This window comes from Chrysemys picta, chromosome 1, assembly GCF_011386835.1.
Source record: "Chrysemys picta bellii isolate R12L10 chromosome 1, ASM1138683v2, whole genome shotgun sequence".
NCBI lineage: Eukaryota > Metazoa > Chordata > Testudines > Emydidae > Chrysemys > Chrysemys picta.
In genome coordinates this window covers 130883466-130902895 of record NC_088791.1, presented here as the reverse complement: position 1 = coordinate 130902895, position 19430 = coordinate 130883466, and the positions used below count along the sequence as shown (strand labels likewise).

The following is a 19430-nucleotide window of genomic DNA, read 5'->3' as shown; positions in this document are numbered from 1 at the left end:
TGTGTTTGGAAATGTACCCATTTTGACAAAAATTTCTGCTGGAAGTTTCTCAGACTGACCCTGGAAGCCACTACAGTTTCCTGGGACTAGGGGGACTCAGTATCAACTCACTACTCTGAATCATGCAGAACAAGGACATGATCCTTGGTCTCCCACATGCCTGATGATTGCCCTACCACTGGACTATTCATGGGTAGGTCATGCTTGCTTGCTCGAAAATGTCAAAAAGGCTGGTTTTGCTTCCAAAGTGGAATGAAAAAAAAGTGAAACCTCACAAATTTTTGAAAAACAGAATTCTTGTTTTCCAGCCAGCCCTGCTCACTATCAGTTTTGTATAAGTTAAATGGAAGAGCCACATTCATTTCCCAGGTCTAAATTATGTTCAATTGAAACCCAAACAAAACCAGAAACAACAATAAATGCCTATGTTAAGAGAATATTTAAAAGGTCAGGTAATGACTAGGCCTAAATAATTACAGCTAAAGGTAAAAGTATGAAAAGTTATTAATATGAGATAGCAGGGTGTCATTAAGGGAATGCTTAGATAACCTAAATATAACTGCTGCTAGCACTTCAATTATCATGACAATTGTGTGTGTGTATATATGTTTGTAAATCAGATTAGAACAGGGACCTAAACTGAATTTCTTTGTTACATCATACATTGTAGGCAATTAACCAGAAAGTAGGGGCACAGGACATATTAGACCTCCGAGTCCAACACCGCTACAAAATATGGGATTACAGAGTTATTAATACAGGATATGGACATACCTTTAAAAGGGCCTGTGGGTACACTTTTCAATGCCTTTTGTATCCAAAACTAGTGGGGAGGCACCATGATGATGATATTAGCAGAAAAGGCACCTCTGGAGAGGTGGTCTGTGACTTGCTATGACAAGAGGAAAACTTACATCAAGAAGTCCTTAACCACCATGGACAGCTCACTGGTTTTAACCAGCCAATCCAACGCATTCTCAAACTTCACCGGAGCCACAATCTGATTTGCTTTTTATCCTCTGGAGTTTTGCCATATTCCACAGGCTACACCAACACAGAATGCCAACTACATTCACCATGGAACTATATATAGTAAGAACAGGCTTTATGAATTAATACTAACTGACTCCTTGCCCTCAAACTTAAAAAGTAGTCGTTTCAGTGTCTGCTACGTTCTAAGAACCAGACAGCAGATTTGGCAAAGCATAATTCATTTCCACACAACTTTTTTTTTTTTTGCTTGAATGTACTAAATGAAATACACATTGTCTAAATAAACCGTGCATTATTTCAATAGCTAAACTGTGGGAGCTTCCACGGCATTTTAAAGTCAGAGAGGCAGTCCTGTTTGTTCATTGTTTAATAATACGGTTGTTGTGCACAAATAGTATGCAAGGAAACGTCCGAGTCCTGCTGATAGGGAGGAGGGGTTTGTTTTTTTGTTCCCCGCACCCCCAAGTGATCTCTTTACCTCATTAGAGGAATACATGAAATTAGACACTGGCTAAAGTGTGTCTCTAATCTGAGACCCTATTAGCATTGGGAGTGGGAGGAGCCAATTCCTGTGAGGAATTGCCAGGGTTTTTTAAGCACAGTACTAGACTTTCTGCCTCGTAAACAACACAGACATGTATTCCATGTAAAAACGAGTATGTATAAAGAAATGCTACTTACAATCTACAATCAATCGTGTATGCTAGCGGGTGGGTGTCAGAGCTGCACTAAATACCATTCTGTCACAACACGATTTTTAAAAACACTCCAGGACCTTACACTTTGATTCCACAGAACTTTAGCCACAAACTTTGCGGCACATTACATATATATTTTTGTAAATCTTGGAGAATTTCTCTCTCTTGCGGAATGGACCCAGCAAATCCTTGGTCTAACGCTCGATTCCCCCCGCCCAAAAAAGCCTGTCAAACTGTCATCATGAATAGATTTTGCTGATCTTCATAAATTTTTCCACCCGGGAAAGAATAGGAAGGTTTAACTCCTCATCCAAGCTGAAGCCCTGTATGAGTGCAACTGAGGTTATAGAGTCCTGGCACGGAAAATTGACAGAGCTGCGAATAAAATGAGAGGATATGTGCTGAACTTCAAACCCAAAAGGTGAAGGCTGTTAAGCTTGTAATGCTCCTAATTTACCATGCTTTTAAAGGCGAGTATCAACTCTTTTTCTTTCCTTTCTTTCTCCAAGGGTATAATTATAACGCAAATCATATTAACTGAACCTGTCCCTCCTGTTTTCTTAGGTTCTTTGAGTCTAATTGAAGTTCATTCCTGAACTATATTAGGGGAAAAACTTACTCGAAGCGACTGTCCTCCTTCAGGCTGCGGAGATGGTTCTATATCCCTCCCCTTCCCCCCAATGCATTGGGAAAAAAAAAGAAGAAAAAGAAGAGCAGAGACAGTCCCCTAGTAAGTGGGTTCCATCACCCACCCTTTTCCAGGCTATGGACCTTTTTCACACCAGTAATTAAGTGACTAAACTGGAACAGTTATTTTCTTCCAGGATACCAGTTTTTTTAGCAATATTCACAGGCCAACTTCTTTTTGGGAAAGTTGATTTATGTCCATGTGTATGGAAAATCGGGACATAGGCAAGCAGAATTATTCAAGAGCATCTTTCCAAACGTTTGTCTTTGACATGGGAAGGGGAAATATTTTTTTTAATGTGATAAGATTTGTGCACCAAAAAAAGGCTTTAACTGTCTCCGGGGCTTTAGCTGGTTAGCTAAAGACACTTTTTCAGGATGGCTTGAATGCTCTGCCTAAAATTATCGTTTTATCTGTCCTCGTTGCCTGAAAAAACCGGATTGCTGCTTAGCCCTGCAGCACACCTTTTCCCTAGTAAGAGTTAAACAAATGAAAGGTAAACGTGTGCTCTGGTATTTCCTCGTGGAGCACAGGCAAGGGTTACTCAGATGTTCTCCTTTGGTCATTTTCACTGGGTCTTTGGTGGGGTGTTTATAACAGCCTCTTTTATTCCTGTCTACGTCTATGCTATATCATTAGATCTTGGTGGTTATTGTTCTGAATAAACCTGGGTCCGCTGCTGTCCTAAGGCAACTAGGAAAGCCATAAAAGTGCATCTACTATATATTGCGAAGCCACATTCTCGGAAGGGATGGATTTCAACACGAAATGCCAGTGAGATAAAGAACATTCCTGAGATCGAAAATCATTCAGTACCATAGACACTTTAATAGATGGCTTCTCACAGAAGGCAGGAACAGACGCTCAGCATAAGTTTAAGGGAGGAAGGAGGCAGAAGCCAGACGTATACACTCACAAAATTTCCTCTCAGCGTTGTTGCAAGACAGGGCTGAGACTTGGGATGGGACGATACTGGGGGAGGTTAGAATTTGCTCACGGGCTAGGCATTCGTGTAGGTGGCACATAACTCAGCCAGTACCATACCAGGTGCTGTAGAACAGATACCATCGAGTCATCGACTCCCAGTCCTGCTATGGGCTAAAAGGTGCTGAGTGCGTGCCTGCCTATGCCTTGCTAAAGACCAAGCCTTCTTGGCACTTCTCCATTCTTTGAGCATTAACAAAACTTTAGGAGCCCTAGGATTTAAGTCATGTATTTCCAGCCCTATTGAAGCAGGGATGATTACTCAGTAAATGGGAAGGTAGGCTATGATGTCACAAGTTATTCTTTTCAGTACGGGAAAAGGGTCTCTCTCTATATATATTAAGAGGAGAAGCTCCTGTTCCTTGATAATAACAAGAGCAACAAGGGAAGGAAGCACCTGCTTTTAAAATCCTTCGTTTTACTTTAGTATGTTAGGTGCAGAATAAAAGCTCCTAGGGCGGGATTTTTTTTAAGTCAGTTGCATTTTTGATTTATTTCACTTTAAAAAAAAAAGATAGAAACTAGTTGTGGAAGCGATTGCTAAGAAGATCAACCTCTTTTTGGCCAGGGTGATCTCTGAAAGGCACAGAAGACTGTAACTCAAGGAAAAGGTGAAGTAATAAATTGTGAGGAAACTTCAGTATTCCAAGTTTATAAAGGCTATTTATTTTTCCTGAGTCTGTACGAGGATTTTTTTTTTTAATTTGTGGGGGAGAGGAAATTCTAAAAATATTTGATAGATGTTTTGCCATTAACACCAGCAGTAGACTTATGTGTGTTTGGGAGTGGGGATTTGAGGTGGGTCACAATTATTGTTTAATTAGTGGAAAGGGCAATGTAAATCAAAGTAGCCTATTAATTATACATTTTAATTTATAGCCTACCAAGTGTATAGTGACTTTATTTACAGCATAAGCCATTTAATGTTTCCAGCATGATTTCAATTTCAGCCCTTTTCATTTTCGGTTTTATTTGCTCGTGTGGTATGAAACTTGGCTAAGTAGTTGAGCTGTTTTATTATGGAAGCAAATATCGTTTTAAATGTAAAACAACCTGCAGGTATAAAATGGTCTATTTGTAATTTAATTTGCTATAGAAAAGGTATTTTTATATTTTAAAAATATCTTAATATTACGTTAAAGCTTGTGAAGCAGTTTGGAAAGAATTTATAATAATAAATCAGTGAATTGAACTAATGACACTTCTGTGGATCGACTCCTAGTGGTGGGGACGGTAGTATCTCTTGTACCATGCAAGCAGGTTTAACTTGCCCGTTCTATGCGTTTGTGGAAATCCTTAAACTCCAAACTCGAGGGCTTTAGGAAAAAGGTAAACTAAACAAGGAAGAAGTTTAAAGAAGCATTGAAAAACAAACCCTGAGAAGTGATGAAAATTCGAAGCCATCCTAGAGAGAGATGCGGGGGCGGGGGGGTTTGCTGGATGCTGTATACAAAGTTGCACGCTGCAGTGGTTTGGGGATCTGAGAACATTACGCTATCAGGGTGCTACTTAAATTCGGATCATATACCCCAACTGTTTATTTCGCCAGCATAACGCCCCCGTTATGTTAAAAGGCGGAGTAAGACAGCGAGAGATAATCCTGGCATGCTATAAAGTTCCTCAGAAGATAACTGTGTCAGATACAAATTATTTTATTTACAACATTAAGAAAAACAGATTTTTCTATATATAGTCACTGTAGTATCGATTACTTTAGAATAGCCCGGGGTAGTTTCTTGCGCAACTCGGCTGTATAAAGGGATGGATTGTGTTACCTTTGGTTTTACATAAGTGTTTCCTTGTGATGGAAAATTCTGTTGTTCACTCAGCTGGGGTGATGTCTGATTGAAGTGACAGCGTGTGAGACAGTTCTCCCAGGTGACTTTTTTCTAACCAGTTTTTGGAACTCCCTGGCTGGAAGAAAGAGCAGCTAGGCCACCAAGGGTATAAACCCGTCAGCTGGCAACGGGTTAGAAAGTATGTACGAGGGGTTCTGGACGGGCGCCAGCTGTTCACAGCTGTGCTGAGGAGCAAGGAAAGGAGCCACAACTACTGCTCCAAACCAAAGCTGTGTCTCACAAATGAAGGTCGCACCGCGGGGCTTTGAGCCTCTCACTTCAAGGCACAGTGACTCAGATCCCTTCAACGCCCAAGTGGGGCTATTCGCTGAGAAAGGAGAGGAGAAACGCTCCACGATTTTTTTCCCCCCTGGCCAGCAGCTTCCGCGGCCACAGAGAGAGAGAGAGAGAGAGTGTGTGTCCCCTTTGCTAGCCTACACTTACAGTTGTTAGGAACCAGCCCTCCAGGGAATAGGTGGACGGCAGTAAACGACGGTAGGTTGTGAGAGGAAAGGCACAGTTAATCTCAAGCGAGGCGGCTGGTTTTGATCTGGAAGTGACCCACTGAGGGAGACACCTCCTTTGCAGCGTGCTGCAGTAGGGGAGACACGCTGCTGGTCCAGTGGTGAAAAAGGGAGAGAAACCAACTCTGCTTCAGGGAATGTGAGTGGACTGGGTTGGCGTGTGCGTTGTGTGGTCTGGTGTTTTCTTCTCTTGATCCCGATCTCGGGGAGGGTTGAAATCTCCCTCTCTCTCTCTCTCTTTTTTTTTTTTTGGCTGTTAGTATCCCGTACTGGGCGCCCTCTGCACATGTTCCTAGGGCGCCATCTCTTTGCAGTCACTGACTCCTCCAGCAGGTTTCCCAGCGGCTGCCTCCAGAGCGTGTGAACATTCCAAGCCCAGCTCAGCTCCAGCTCTGCTCCAACCTGCACAGCCAAGCATGCTTTCCAGCCTCTAAGCCTTCCCTGCTGCTTCTGCTCCTATTAGACCTCTCTGGCTTTCCAGATAGACAACACACACTTTGCCTGAGTTCAGGTTCCTTTTCTCAGTGTGGACCCAAACTTTCCGGAAGCAGCAAGACCTGAACCTGGCTTTAGAAGAGGTATAATAGCTGGATGTATATACAAGTCGGTCTCTCTCTCGCTCTCCCCATCTGTACAGAGAAGAAAATACTCTTGGTTTGGGAAAAAAAATAGATGAGTTGAGGAATTTTCCCCCCTCTCTGAAAAGAGGGTTTGCCCTGTAACACAAACCCCCGAGATAGCAGCTTGCCAGATTAATTAAACATTGCTATGGGAGACATGTAAACACACTCCTTAGCCCGATTCATATACAAACCAGTTCATTTTTATTAGTATTTAAGAGAGGAATTGCCTCTGATTATTTTTGGAGAGAGGGAGAGAGAGCGCGCTCACAAAGTTTGGAGCAGCTGATCTCTAAGAAGTGAGAGCTGCCGAGAGTCAAGAAAGTTTGTTTTTCTTTTGCGACTTCGGAGGAGATGGTGTAGTCCTCAGCAGCTGCTATTTTAGAAAGAAGCCGGAGTATGTATCACTGGACTCATTTTCCTTTCGTTGCAGGTTCCAAGACCGAGAGGATACAATGGTCACTAAACTGTTCCAGCATTGGAGTTTCGCAGTCTTCCTGCTGAGTTATTCTGTCCCCTGTTATGGGAGATCACTAGAGGGGACCAGCCGCAGACTGTAAGTTTCTTTCTGACTCTGATTACTGGGGAGGGGGGGGGGGGAGGGGTGAGAAATCTGTCTGTGTATACAGCTATCGTAATGTTACAGCTTGCAACGGGGCTCCCTGTATGTTCCAAGCGCTCTAGCAATTGCATTTTTCTGTTATCTGCTGGAGTTCTTTACCGGAGTGGCTTCAGAATTACCTGGACCAGGTATTTCACAATCAGTTTTGGTTAAGCAATAGATAAAGAACAGTTTATAGGCTCACCCACTTTAATTAATTACAAGGGATTTACAGCACTTTTCAATTCTCCCTGACTTTATAAGACACTTAGGAAAAAAGTGTGCTTTAACCTGAGGAGCCGAAGTGTATATAAACAGCCAGACATACGGATGATTGGATGTAGATCTACTCACACCACGACAGACAAATGAGAGAGGTTTTTTTTAAACGAGAGAGGTTATTTTAACCTAACAAGTGTAGATTATATACTGGAATGTCAATATGTCTGTATTAGTGTAGATCCAGTACAGGTATTGATAGAGCTCAAGAAAGAGATATGGTAGACGGGAATATAATAAAAATTAAATATAGAAATATTTTCTTTGGACTTGTGCCACTTTGTAATAATTTCATCAGTTGGAGCCAAATAACTGACCTAGAGACAGAAGCATTTTGTAGATTGCCATCTATCTGATTGGAGATATTTTGCTCAGGAAATGACCCCCTTATCCCTTCAGTAATCATCAACATAGATATAACGATGCTAAGTCTAGAAAAGAAACCACAAAAGTGATCTAGATCAATAGCCTACACATGTAGCTATGTTACTTACTCTCTGTAGACATTTAGTTAACTGATCTGTATCAGATATTTTATGGCAGGAACACTTCAAGCTGTACAGTGGGGGGGGGGGGGGAGGTGTCAAAGGGTTAAAAGGCAGCTGACAAGACTTGACGTTTCTATCCCGTTCAGAAGCAAGAGTCAGACCGGAGAGAGAGAATGAATTAGAAAACCCTGTCAAGAATGTTTAGAGGAAAATGTCACATACTGTACATGTAATCAACTTCAAAAGGGTTTCCTTATAAGTGCTCATGTATGTATTTCAGGACAAGTGTTCCGTATATCATTTCCTCTATTATCAAATAAATCCCCTAAGTGAAATGACTTGAGACATGTCTGAACTTTGGCACCAAATGGAAGTCTATTATAAACCTCCTAGGGCAAATTGTGTTCATTGTACTGATGATAAAGCTACAGTGTATAGTTTGCACTGCTGCAAACTACCCTTGAACTATTTTGTGTTTTGTTTTGAAACCATTTTATTCTCATCAGCTGTGCAGAGAATCCATGTGTGGATTCATGTAAATAAAAAATAAAGCACAGTTAAATACTCGATTCCCTTGGCTAAGAATCTTTGAATTGGAACTGAGCCAACTTTTGCTTAAATTAAGATTTGATAAGAAATACCTGTTATCTTTTTGAGTACAGTACTTATATATGCCAAGATTAAATACATCCCTTCCTGTTTTCCTCCACCCTCCAAATCATGGGATGAAAAAATAGGTGCTAAGTTGTCAAAAAGCTTTTCTTGATTCCCTTTTTGTATAGCACATAAAACGTACTCAAGAAACTATTTAGCTGTCAGTCAGTGGCATTCATGTAGTTTTGTTTGTGGGTACAGCACAAACACCAACACCACATGCAAACATACACCCTGTTTTAATATCACCACAAACCATTCCTAGAGCTAATGGTTAATAACTCGCTTCAAGTATAGACATAGGTTTCCAGTGAGGGCTTAAATCAGTAGTAGATGAAATTAGACACATTATTATAGCCAAAAAGAACTAAAGCATAGGCCCCATTCTGCAGTTCTTATGCAGGCAAACCTCCCATTGAAACCAATGGGAAGTTTGCCTGAGTACAGATTGCAGGGCCCATTAAATGTTATACAAATGTTTTAGCTGTTAAAGAAGTTTCTGGAAAACAAGCAATGACTCAAAGAGAAATTAGATATTTTTATCAGCATGCCTAGACATTGCATCACCACATCTCCAAGTCTGTTTCAAATAGGGTGACCAGACAGCAAGTGTGAAAAATCGGGCCAGGGCATGCAGGGGTAATAGGAGCCTATATAAGAAAAAGCCCCAGATATCAGGATTGTCCCTATAAAATCGGGACATCTGGTCACCCTAGTTTCAAATATTTTTCCCTTAGCATAAACGGTGCGCTCACTTCTGAGATGGGCTGAGCACCTCAACTCCCAGTGGAGTCAACGAGAGCTGAGGGCACTCAGCCCGTGGCAGGATACCTCCTTAAGGGCTAGATCCAGAGCCAATTGAAATCTTTCCACTGATTTAGATGAGCTTGGAATCAGGCCCCAAATGAACATTGCAGTACGATAATGATTCAATAATGAATGATTTAATTTAAAAAACTTGAGACAGAAAGTTGACTCTTTGCTACTAACACAAGATTAAAAAAAAAAAAACAACTTCCTAAGAAGAATGAATGGGGGGGGGGGGAGAATAGTGACCCAAAAGTAACATTTTGGAAATCAGAATGTTCACAAGTCCTGGATTCGTAGTATTTAAGCCTAAGTACTTTTTTCCATAATGAGACATAAGATTAGTTAGCTACATAGGTATATAGAACGTTCTTGTATACAATAATTCGTCTGGGCACTTTGGGCAAACAGAAACCATGATCTACATCTTTCTCTCAAAAGTGCTTACCCACATGTTAGCTTAACATTTACTGCATTTGGTTTGGGGTCAGACTGTTTTCCTTTCAGTGAGAAGCATATTTCATAGAAGGATGGAAGGGACCTCTAGTGGGTCATCCTATCCCTAACATCCTAATATTTCCTAACTGTGTTGCTTGCTAGTACTACAAATTTTTTCTTGTAAATAAGTTATTTGTCATATACAACTAATACCAGTAACTGAATACACACATTTAAGACTCCACCACTTTCCTTACTGTGAATGATGAGGAGGGGGGAGGGGAAAGATGGGAACTTTTCATCACATTGTTGATACCTGTACCTGTGTTATGGGACACTTCTCTAAAGGACTTTCGTACATGAACCTTCTTCAGCAAGTTGTTTTCCTTGGGTTTACAAACAAAGGAGTTACTTGAGCAGTAGGTTGGGGTTGGTAATGGGGGGGGGAGGAGATTTATATTTGCTACATATTTTTCACTTTGTATATTGTGAAACAGAAATTTCCCAAAGGAAACTGGGAGACAAAATGTAATCTTCAAGTCTGGCTGGGTAATAAAAGTCATGTGAAATATAACTCTGAGTAATATTATACAGTCGCGTGGAACAGCAGAATGTTGTTTGGGGCCAGATTTGCATGCTAAATATCAGACAGACATTTAAATTGAAACCCACCCCTTCCTGGCACTGCATCCATCCGCATGTCAATTCATGGATTATAATGGAAATCTATACTCAAATAAGAAGTGGGTCTTGTAATGCTTGGTTGTATTGTGTGTACTCTAGGTTTAGATTATCTATGTAAAATGGAATTACTTTTCAATCAAGAGTTCTTAATAACAAGATTTTAAGATTCAAGATTTTGTAACAGTAAGTAAATTGACTAAATATACAGTAGAGGATTAAGGCAGCTTTGTGTTCTGTGATAAAAGCAATTATCCCTGGTATTTTATAAGAGGCAGTAGGAAAGCTTTTCATATGAGGCATACTATTTTAAACTCAGTAAAGCACTAAGATTTTGTATGCTTTTTATAAATGAGGAGGGTGGAATGATAACTACATTTCCCATGAAAGCATCCTGGGAAAATACAGTTCTTTAGTTAGTAAAGTAAAGTAATGTGAGTCACAGTGGACAGATTGAGAAACATGACAGAAGTTTGCCACAGTCAGATCAGCACACGATGCTGGTTTTAACATTTGACATTTGCAAGTCAGATTGATCTAAGCAAGGAGGTAATTAGTAGCCAACCTTTGCTGGTTATGGCTATGAAGTAAGGTGTACAAGACAGAGCATCAGAGTGACTGTGGGTATGTACCTGATATAGGCCATTAGAAGGATTGGAGTAGCATCACAGGAAGAGTTTTGCAGAATGGATGATTACTGATTACATATTTTTTCTGATAGGCCAGATCCTGAGCCAGTGTAAATGATTGCAGCTCCACAGAAGTGAATGAAGCGGTGTCCCTTTACACCAACTCAGTATCAGGCCATGTTATTTTTGCTTAGAAGTGTTCAATGGAAAAGTATGATCTACTTGCACAAAAATCACAAGTCCCCTGAAACTCACCTGGCTACAGGTTTCTTGAAACTCAGAATGTTTAACAAAAGACTTACTTGACTCTTTTGAGCAAATCTAGGACCCGTGTTGAGCAAATATACCCAATATATAGCTTTGCAGCAAAATAATGATCAATTCATAATGTTATTGTGGAGCCAGGAAAAGTTGGCATTTTGAACTGAATTTCACTTTGAGATTTGGGATCATTTGAACCCAAAACTCAGGGTGTGATGATCTACATGGATAAAAAGCAAAGGAGATGCTCTCAAACTTCTACTACGTGAAGCTGCTAACTTCCAAACAGCTCTAGTATTGACTACATTGGAAGGCCACAACATATGACAGCCAGCTCACAAGGGACTGAAGATAACAAATTACAGACCTCGCTCAATCATTTGGTGTATAGTTATACCGCACCACATTTTGAAACTCCACAGTATAGTAGGATAGTTGGGGTGAATATTCTCTGAGACAGTTATCGGTCTTCTCCCTGCTCATCCATATTCAGAAACTGCATCAGCTACAGACGAAATTACTGTACAACAGGCAAGGCAAGGCAATTAATTCATTTTCTTTGGTTAGAGTGGGTCCAATCACAGGTAGCACCCTGATACAATAAAAGAGGATGCATAGCCCGTCTCAGCACACTGAGGTAAAGCAAGCTGGAAGGACTATGGGTTTTAGCAGTCATGGGAACATAACTATAAGCCCACCTCATATGCTTTTGTGGTTCACAGTGCAGGGGGGCATCCACCCTGCATTAAGGAAAAAATATGTATTTTTTCATGGTTATTCATTGGCTAGACAGCTCTTGGACCATCCATTCTCAAAGGTTTCTGATGACCATACCTTGTTAGCCAAGTATGAAACATTGGCAGGGCTTCCAGTTAAATCATCTCCCAACTCCTCAAAAACAGATATAGGTTAAGAGTTCCAATGAACCAAAATGTCAGCCACAATGAACAATAAAAAGGGACAAATATAGGAGCTTTAGAAGAATGTCAGGGAAGAATCATAAGGAACAGACATGCAAAGAAAAGGGTGAGGGGAACCACAGAAATGGACTGGCACAATGCACAAGAGAAAATATAGAACACCAGAAATTCAGGTCAAAATTTTCAAACTTGGCTTCCTAAATCCACTTAAATCCATATCTAGTATTGGCTGAAGTAAATGGGAGCTGCTAGGTGCTCACAATTTCTGAACGTCAAGCCACTTGTTTAGGTGTCTAAATATGGTTATAGGTTGCCTAAATTTTAGGCACTCAAGTTTGAAAATTTTGCCATAAAGAAAATACCAGCAGTTACACACCTTACTTTTAAGTTTCAATAAGTGTATTTTTTTAAAGTATATGATGGAGCAGAAGAAAGTTATTAAAACAATGCTGCATAAAAAGAGGTTCAGGTTTCACTGCGGATGTTTATTATTCCCTTTTTTATGTGATTGCAGCGCTCCATTATCTGGTTCCCTTCTTTTCCTAACTTTGGCAACTGCCTTCCTTGTTTTAGTGCCTAGATAGAATGCCTTGTACCATTAAGAAATGCTTTCCTAGAACAGAGCATTGACTAATCCACCCACAGGTCCAGTGGTGTGTGATGGGTCCACAGAGAATTATTACTGGCTTAGGTCCTTTCCCTCTCTGCAGGGAACAGCTACTCTGACAAGAAATTGCTCCAGCATTGAATTAGCAAGGTACACTAAGAGCTGGAAAGTTGGTTCACTGCTCACTGTGGCTACAGCTGCCAGAGGAGAGATGAGTTTTGCCAAGTTTTGGCTGATAATGAAATTATAAAATATCTTTTTCTCCCTGCTCTTTTTCTTTTAGCAAAAGAGCTGTATCAGAGCATCAGCTACTGCATGACAAAGGGAAGTCTATCCAAGATCTACGAAGGAGGATCTTCCTTCAAAATCTCATTGAAGGTGTTAACACAGCAGAGATCCGGGCTACTTCAGAAGTTTCTCCAAACCCTAAGCCTCCGACTAACACAAAGAACTACCCTGTCCGATGTGGCAGTGAAGATGAGGGTAAATACCTAACTCAGGAGACAAACAAAGCTCAGACATACAAAGAGCAGCCCCTGAAGACATCGGGAAAGAAGAAGAAACCAAAGCCTGGAAAACGCAAGGAACAAGAAAAGAAAAAGAGGCGAACCCGCTCAGCATGGCCAAATTCTAGAGGGTCTGGTAATGGAAATGAAGGGGTCCCCCTCTTGGACATCTCTGGTACTACACATGATCACAATTTAAGGTAATCATGCTTTATCCTTACCAGGGAGACACGCCATATATTTTGTTTATTTATTGGAATTGTTACATTTTACCTCTGCCTCACACAAATCTGGAATTTTATAATATATAAATTAATAACAATTTTTAGGACATTTCAAAATGTTGTGCAACCACAAAGCACTTTACAAAGGTAAGTGTTATTCCCATTTTACAGCGGGGGAAACTGAGGTACAGAAGTTAAGCAACTTGCCCATGACTCACACAGTGATTCACCAGCAGGGCAAAGACTAGAACTCAGGTCTCATGACTCCCAATACCCTGCTCTAGACTCTGGACAACTCTGTCAGTAGTAATTATGGTAAATTACTTATCACAGAGATTTGTGAAACTGAGGTTACAGAAAGTGTTATTTATGCCAAAGGAATGAACCTCACATCTATTAAAATTTCCTACTCTGCTTTTACTTTGGTATCCCTGTTTCAGATCTGTGTCTCATATTTAGGCCTCAGCAGACTGAAAGCTTTGAGCTCTACTTAAAGCTCTGCATCATAAAATGGAGAGCTTTGCTTTTTTCCCCTTGCTCCTTGGCAACTTTCCTACCCTTACTTTACAGTTTTTCATTTTACTGTTTAACCTTAGGGGAGAACACGGAAAGTTTCTCTTTTAGTAATATCTGCAAACAGTGCAGACCAGCCTTTTGCCATAAAATTTTCCCTGCCATTAGGACTTTTTAATTCAGCTCCATCTTTCTGCCAGCTTGAGAAACAATTACATTGCTGCTGAAAAATGTTGAGCATTACCCTTGGAGAGAGACATGTTTTCCCCATGTATGACAATGAAGGTTTTTAAGGGCGATGGTGAGTTGGAGTCTCTCTACTAAGTGTCCTAAGCCGCCAGCCCCGCTTGCACTCATCTCATGTCTGGATTTGAGCTTGAACAGCTTTGTGTACAGAAGGCAAACAGAAACATTCAATTCCAAAAAGAATTTAAAAAGAAAACACATAACACTCTTCTCCCTTCACCTCTTCCCCTTCACTTTTGGCTCAATGGACACGAAAGAGCAATTTGCTTCACAGTAAATTATTTGAAGAGAGATGCCATTAACCATGGGTTTTATTAAAAAGCTGCACCTTAATTTAATCTTTTTGGGACCCGTCCTGCTAGGTGCCTCATGTCCTCAACTCCCAATTGAGGTCAGGGGAGTTCCTGGCATTCAGCACCAGGCCTTATCTAGGCCAGAGTAAGAAATTTGGGATTGGGCCTTAGACTTAATGACAAGTCAGTAGTTAACAGAACTTTACGAAGAAGAAGCGGTGTAACTGGCGCTGCTTTTGATTGTTACTGAGAGTATGGCTACGCTGCAGCAAAGAGGTGTGATTCCCAGTGAGGGCAGCCAGACTTGCGCTAGCTCTGTTTGAGCTGGCCTGCTAAAAATAGCAGCATGGCTGCAGCGACAGTAGCAGCGGCTAAGGCTAGCTGCTGGAGTCCAAGCCTGCCCAATCCCCTGTCCAAGCTTGGGTAGCTAGTCTGAGTCTCTGCCAGTGCTGCCATGTCCACAGTACTATTTTTAGCATACTAGCTCAAGCTGAGCTAGCCTGAGTCTGCCTACCCATACTGGGGAATCACCCCTTCCCGCTGCAGTTCAGAAATACCCTTTAAAGGCCTGTTCCAGGGCATATGCAATCAGATGTTTGATACATCTAAGAAGTTGCAATAAATGTTACAGAGCTAGGATAGCTGAAAAACAGCTCCTATCTTCAAATGCGCACTTATACAGAAACTAAAGTAATGGGGCTAAAACTCCCAAAGCATTTGATTGTATTTCATTTACAGATCCCATCAGAGATAAGAGTAGTATTAAAATAAAATCCAACAAAGACTACACTATCGATTTTATTGGTTTAAGTTTTAAATTGCTAATGTCCTTATATGCCTAAAGGAAGCTCAACTTTACAGTACATTGTGGATTTGGCCTAGTCTCTTGGCATGATTACCCTTATTGCAATGTTAGCAGAGGAATAGAGTCTTGAAGGGATTGTATACTTGCAATACTTAATTATAAAAGCTAGCTTTTTAATTTTATTTTATTAAATAAAAAGAAAGTTATAAAACAGCAGTTTGCAATTCCTCCCTTACAGAACACACAGCAGTTCTGGTTTCTGAGAATCGAGTACATGCTCTTTATCTGTAATTATCCAAGTGAGCTGGCAGATGTTATCATTTCTACACCTTAAATCAAAACAGCTGTCAACTTGAAATCTGAAACCTTTTGTTTAATCATTTTTAATTCAGGAAATGACATAATTCATCATCATTTTTACTCAATAACATAAGTCATTCTTTACAAACATATGCAAGCCCTGTGTTTGAATTGGCATCTCAAATCCAAACCCCTGCCTCTCCCTACACATTTTAGGTAGGAGGGCCAAAGCCTCCAGGGCACCAGAGTCACTTTGCGTGGCAGTATTGGCATAACACATCTGTAAACTCAGTTTAGCTGGCTCAGGGACAATCACCTCTGTATAAGGGTAATCCTCCGGTTGCACAGAGCTGATCTGAGGGCTCATATGCCACAAACTCTCCCTGCTGGTGGGGAAAGAAGGCATGACTGCAGTTTGGCTGAACTCGCAGATCTGAATCATAGAATATCAGGGTTGGAAGGGACCTCAGGAGGTTATCTAGTCCAACCCCCTGCTCAAAGCAGGACCAATTCCCAACTAAAATCATTCCAGCCAGGGCTTTGTCAACCCTGACCTTAAAAACCTCTAAGGAAGGAGATTCCACCACCTCCCTAGGTAACCCATTCCAGTGCTTCATCACCCTCCTAGTGAAAAAGTTTTTTCTAATATCCAACCTAAACCTCCCCCACTGCAACTTGAGACCATTACTCCTTGTTCTATCAGAACAAAAACTGGAAGAGACTTGCTTTCTAGTTCTGGTAGGAGTGCAGCCCGATATGAGAAAAGTCTTGCAAAATTAGTTGATTTTGCAATATTTCTGACATTTGAGGTCAGAAACCACAGAGAGCAGTTGTAAGATTTTGGTACCATGAAACCCATACCTAACTCGTGGTTCAACTTGAACTCTAAATTCAAGGCTAAAAGCTAAATCCAGAACTAAAGCATAATCCATTTTTAAAAGTACACATATATAGTAAAGACACACATATATAATCAATTAATTGTGTGATTAATATACAATGTACATCAATATTATTAGTTTACATATAGTACAAATGTATGCATGCTAACACTTCCACTCCAGTTACTTAAAAAAAAAATTGTTCTTACAACACTCCCAACTATATTCCCATTCCACTTAAATTAAATTATTAGTACCTAATTTTCTAAGAAACCTTTCAAAAGTCTAACCTCCTAACATTAGATGTAGTCTTGCTTTCATTATGCACATAAAACCCCCTTAAATTGTCAAGAATTTCCTCTTTTTTTTGTGTCTCACACCCACACAAGTCTGCCATGTGAAACTCTACCCACAACTTTGGCAATCAGTCCGTCAACACAGCCAATCAAATTCCATCCTATAGTTGTTTCCTAGGGAACCAACATACAATTACAGAAATGGACTGCACACAGTGAGAGAGGAAAAACCCTGCAGCATTTCCACTGTTAGAAAAATATCAATATTGGAAAAAACAAAACAAAATATAAATAAGATACAGAATGGGTGGCAGGCGATACTGCTTATAGCCTCTTGAATTCACTGTGAAGGGGGAGGATTATAGAATTAAAAACCAGTCTGTCAGTGGCACCTATTAAGTACAGAAGAGCAATTCCTGACCTTAAGGCTTGATCCTGCAAGGTGCTGAATGCCTTCAAGTCCCATTGAATTTGGTACAAGCTGAAGGTGCTCAGAGCCTCACAGAAAATGCTCAACATTTTCAGGGTCAGGCCTTTAGATTCCTCCTGGACTCACAAAGGTGCAGCTTCATTTTTCCCAAAGCTTTAATTCAATAACCATTCAATTGATTTGTGCAGTGAATGGAGCTAGTGTCTCTTCAGAATCAGGTCCTGAACACATTGTACTAAAGTAAAATTCATGTCATAGAAATACATACCTCACAATTAAATAATTCCTTGTTCAATGGTTGCTCATAGTCCACCAGCAGTGGTAAAGACAGACCACATGACAACAGTAGAACGTATCTGACAATAGTAAACATGGTATCACAAAGGCAGCATAGGAAACAAAGCTCAAGCAATAGAATGGGCATGTTAGCTAAAGATGGGCTTCTTTTCAGCCTTGCCCTTAATGCCCATTTTTCTCATTCCTCCAGCTGGTTTTATATGGGCTTTTAAAATCTGTTATCTGAACTGATCTTTATGGCCCCAGTTCAGCAAACTACTTAAAACTATGCCTAACTTTCAGCTCCGAAGTAGCCTGATTGACTTGAGTGGTATTTATGCATGTGCTTAAGTACCTTTCTGAATCAGGGCCTAAATGAAGCAGAAGCTTCTTCCTACTTCTGTGAGTAGACAGCTGCAGATGATACAGACTTAGCTGCGTGAAAGCAGTGTGCAGTTCCTTGCATCGCTAGTTTAATTGCATTGAAAGAACTGTAGACACTTAAAAGAAGAAATCTAATAGCTCAATGTTATTAATCAGCTTTTCCTAGAGGGGCTATTTAATAGCAAGGCACACCCTATATTACTTGTGGAACTGTTACCATTAATCTTGTGTCCATTTATTTTCAGGGAAATTTAATTTTTTCCCCCCTTTGTGTCCCCCCTCCCCCCTCTTTCTTTGCAGGAGGCGTTGAATTTTCAGTTGAGATCTTTGGAAAACATATTGCAGTATTCTGTAATAGTGAACACATGGAAAGTATTAGAAATATTTATTATCTGTAAATATTGTAAATGCATTGAAATAAAGCCGCCTCCCCCATTGCTCTCTGAAACTGCACATTTGGCTATTGTGAATTTTTTTTTTTTTTTTTTTTGGCTAAGGCTAAGTCAATTATTATTGTCACATTTACCATAATTTATTTTGTTGAATGGTGTATTTATTTTGTTAAAGTATCTTGGTGCTGCTGACTTTTCTATACATATATATATTTTGTAACATAATGCACTTTAGATATACATATCAAGTACATTAATAACTGACATAATAAGAAAGTGTTCCTCTTTTGTGGTTGATTTTAAATGGATGCCTATGAACAATTGTTCAACTGATTTTCCTCTGTGCATGTAAAATAGCAATATTTTAAAATTTGTAAAGAATGTTTAATAAAATATAATCTTATGAAACCATGACTCAGAAGGAGAAATGTATCCTTTAGGAATTTCAGGAGATGGAACACTGTGTGATTTTTTTCTTTACTACATTTGAAAATGGTCTTACATTTAATATGTTTACATTGGTTCAAGCTCCAACATTTTCACATTAGCTTTTAGTTAAAAATCACTTAGAACATATTTTGTTCCAGTGCTCTGTTTCAAATCAGCTAAGTGGCTGAACAACCTGAGGGCACAGAATAAAGCCAGTGGCGTTTAAGAAGTGACGCGCCAACCTCAGCTCCCATTGACTTTACTAGCAGATCAGATTACTCAGCATATAGCAGGAGATATCCAGAACCTTGTAGGGTTGGGCCAATCCAGATTAGTTGCCTAATGACTGATCCATCTACAATACAAAGAGAGAGATTCCTGTAGTGGATGAGGGGATTAAGGATAAAGAACCAAAGAGTCAGAGCAACAACAAGCTCATGGCTATTATTGCAAGTTCTTTGCACTAGTTTGTGTCAGACTCGTTAGCCCAATAGTCTTTGAGCTACCATGATGATCTCTGTGGAGTGGAACCAGGGAGGCTGGGAAGGGATAAATTAGAACAGTGGGCTGCTCCTTGTATAGGAAAAAATGAGATCCATGATTAAATATTATTAGAGTTATAAATTGTTGTTTCACTAACCTCCGAGAGCTTGCCATTCCCTGACAGTGTGTAGCAGTTACTTTGCTATAATTGCTCTTTGGGGATAGTCTCAAGATGTTCTGCAGTGAAATCTGGAATGCCCTA

General features: G+C 40.2%; 1 protein-coding gene across 8 annotated transcripts; it reads left to right on the top strand.

The window, feature by feature from the left end:
- The first annotated feature begins 2255 nt into the window (after nucleotides 1-2255).
- Nucleotides 2256-18670, top strand: PTHLH (parathyroid hormone like hormone). 8 transcript variants are annotated; one of them, XM_024109294.3, is made up of 4 exons: nucleotides 2256-3640; nucleotides 6779-6901; nucleotides 12994-13416; nucleotides 18165-18670. In XM_024109294.3, exons 1-4 carry the CDS (start codon nucleotides 3633-3635, stop codon nucleotides 18172-18174), a joined length of 564 nt encoding a protein of 187 aa, XP_023965062.1. In that variant the 5' UTR covers nucleotides 2256-3632; the 3' UTR covers nucleotides 18175-18670. The 8 variants fall into 8 exon arrangements, with proteins under 8 accessions (XP_023965062.1, XP_008170893.2, XP_005290153.1 ...); XM_005290096.4 differs by having other exon boundaries at nucleotides 3241-3974; XM_024109295.3 differs by having other exon boundaries at nucleotides 3628-3989.
- The last annotated feature ends 760 nt before the right edge of the window (nucleotides 18671-19430 follow it).

Coding starts and splice junctions, on each gene's coding strand:
- PTHLH (XM_024109294.3), top strand. Junction 6,902..12,993: donor GAGGGGACCAGCCGCAGACT/GTAAGTTTCTTT, acceptor TTTTTCTTTTAG/CAAAAGAGCTGTATCAGAGC.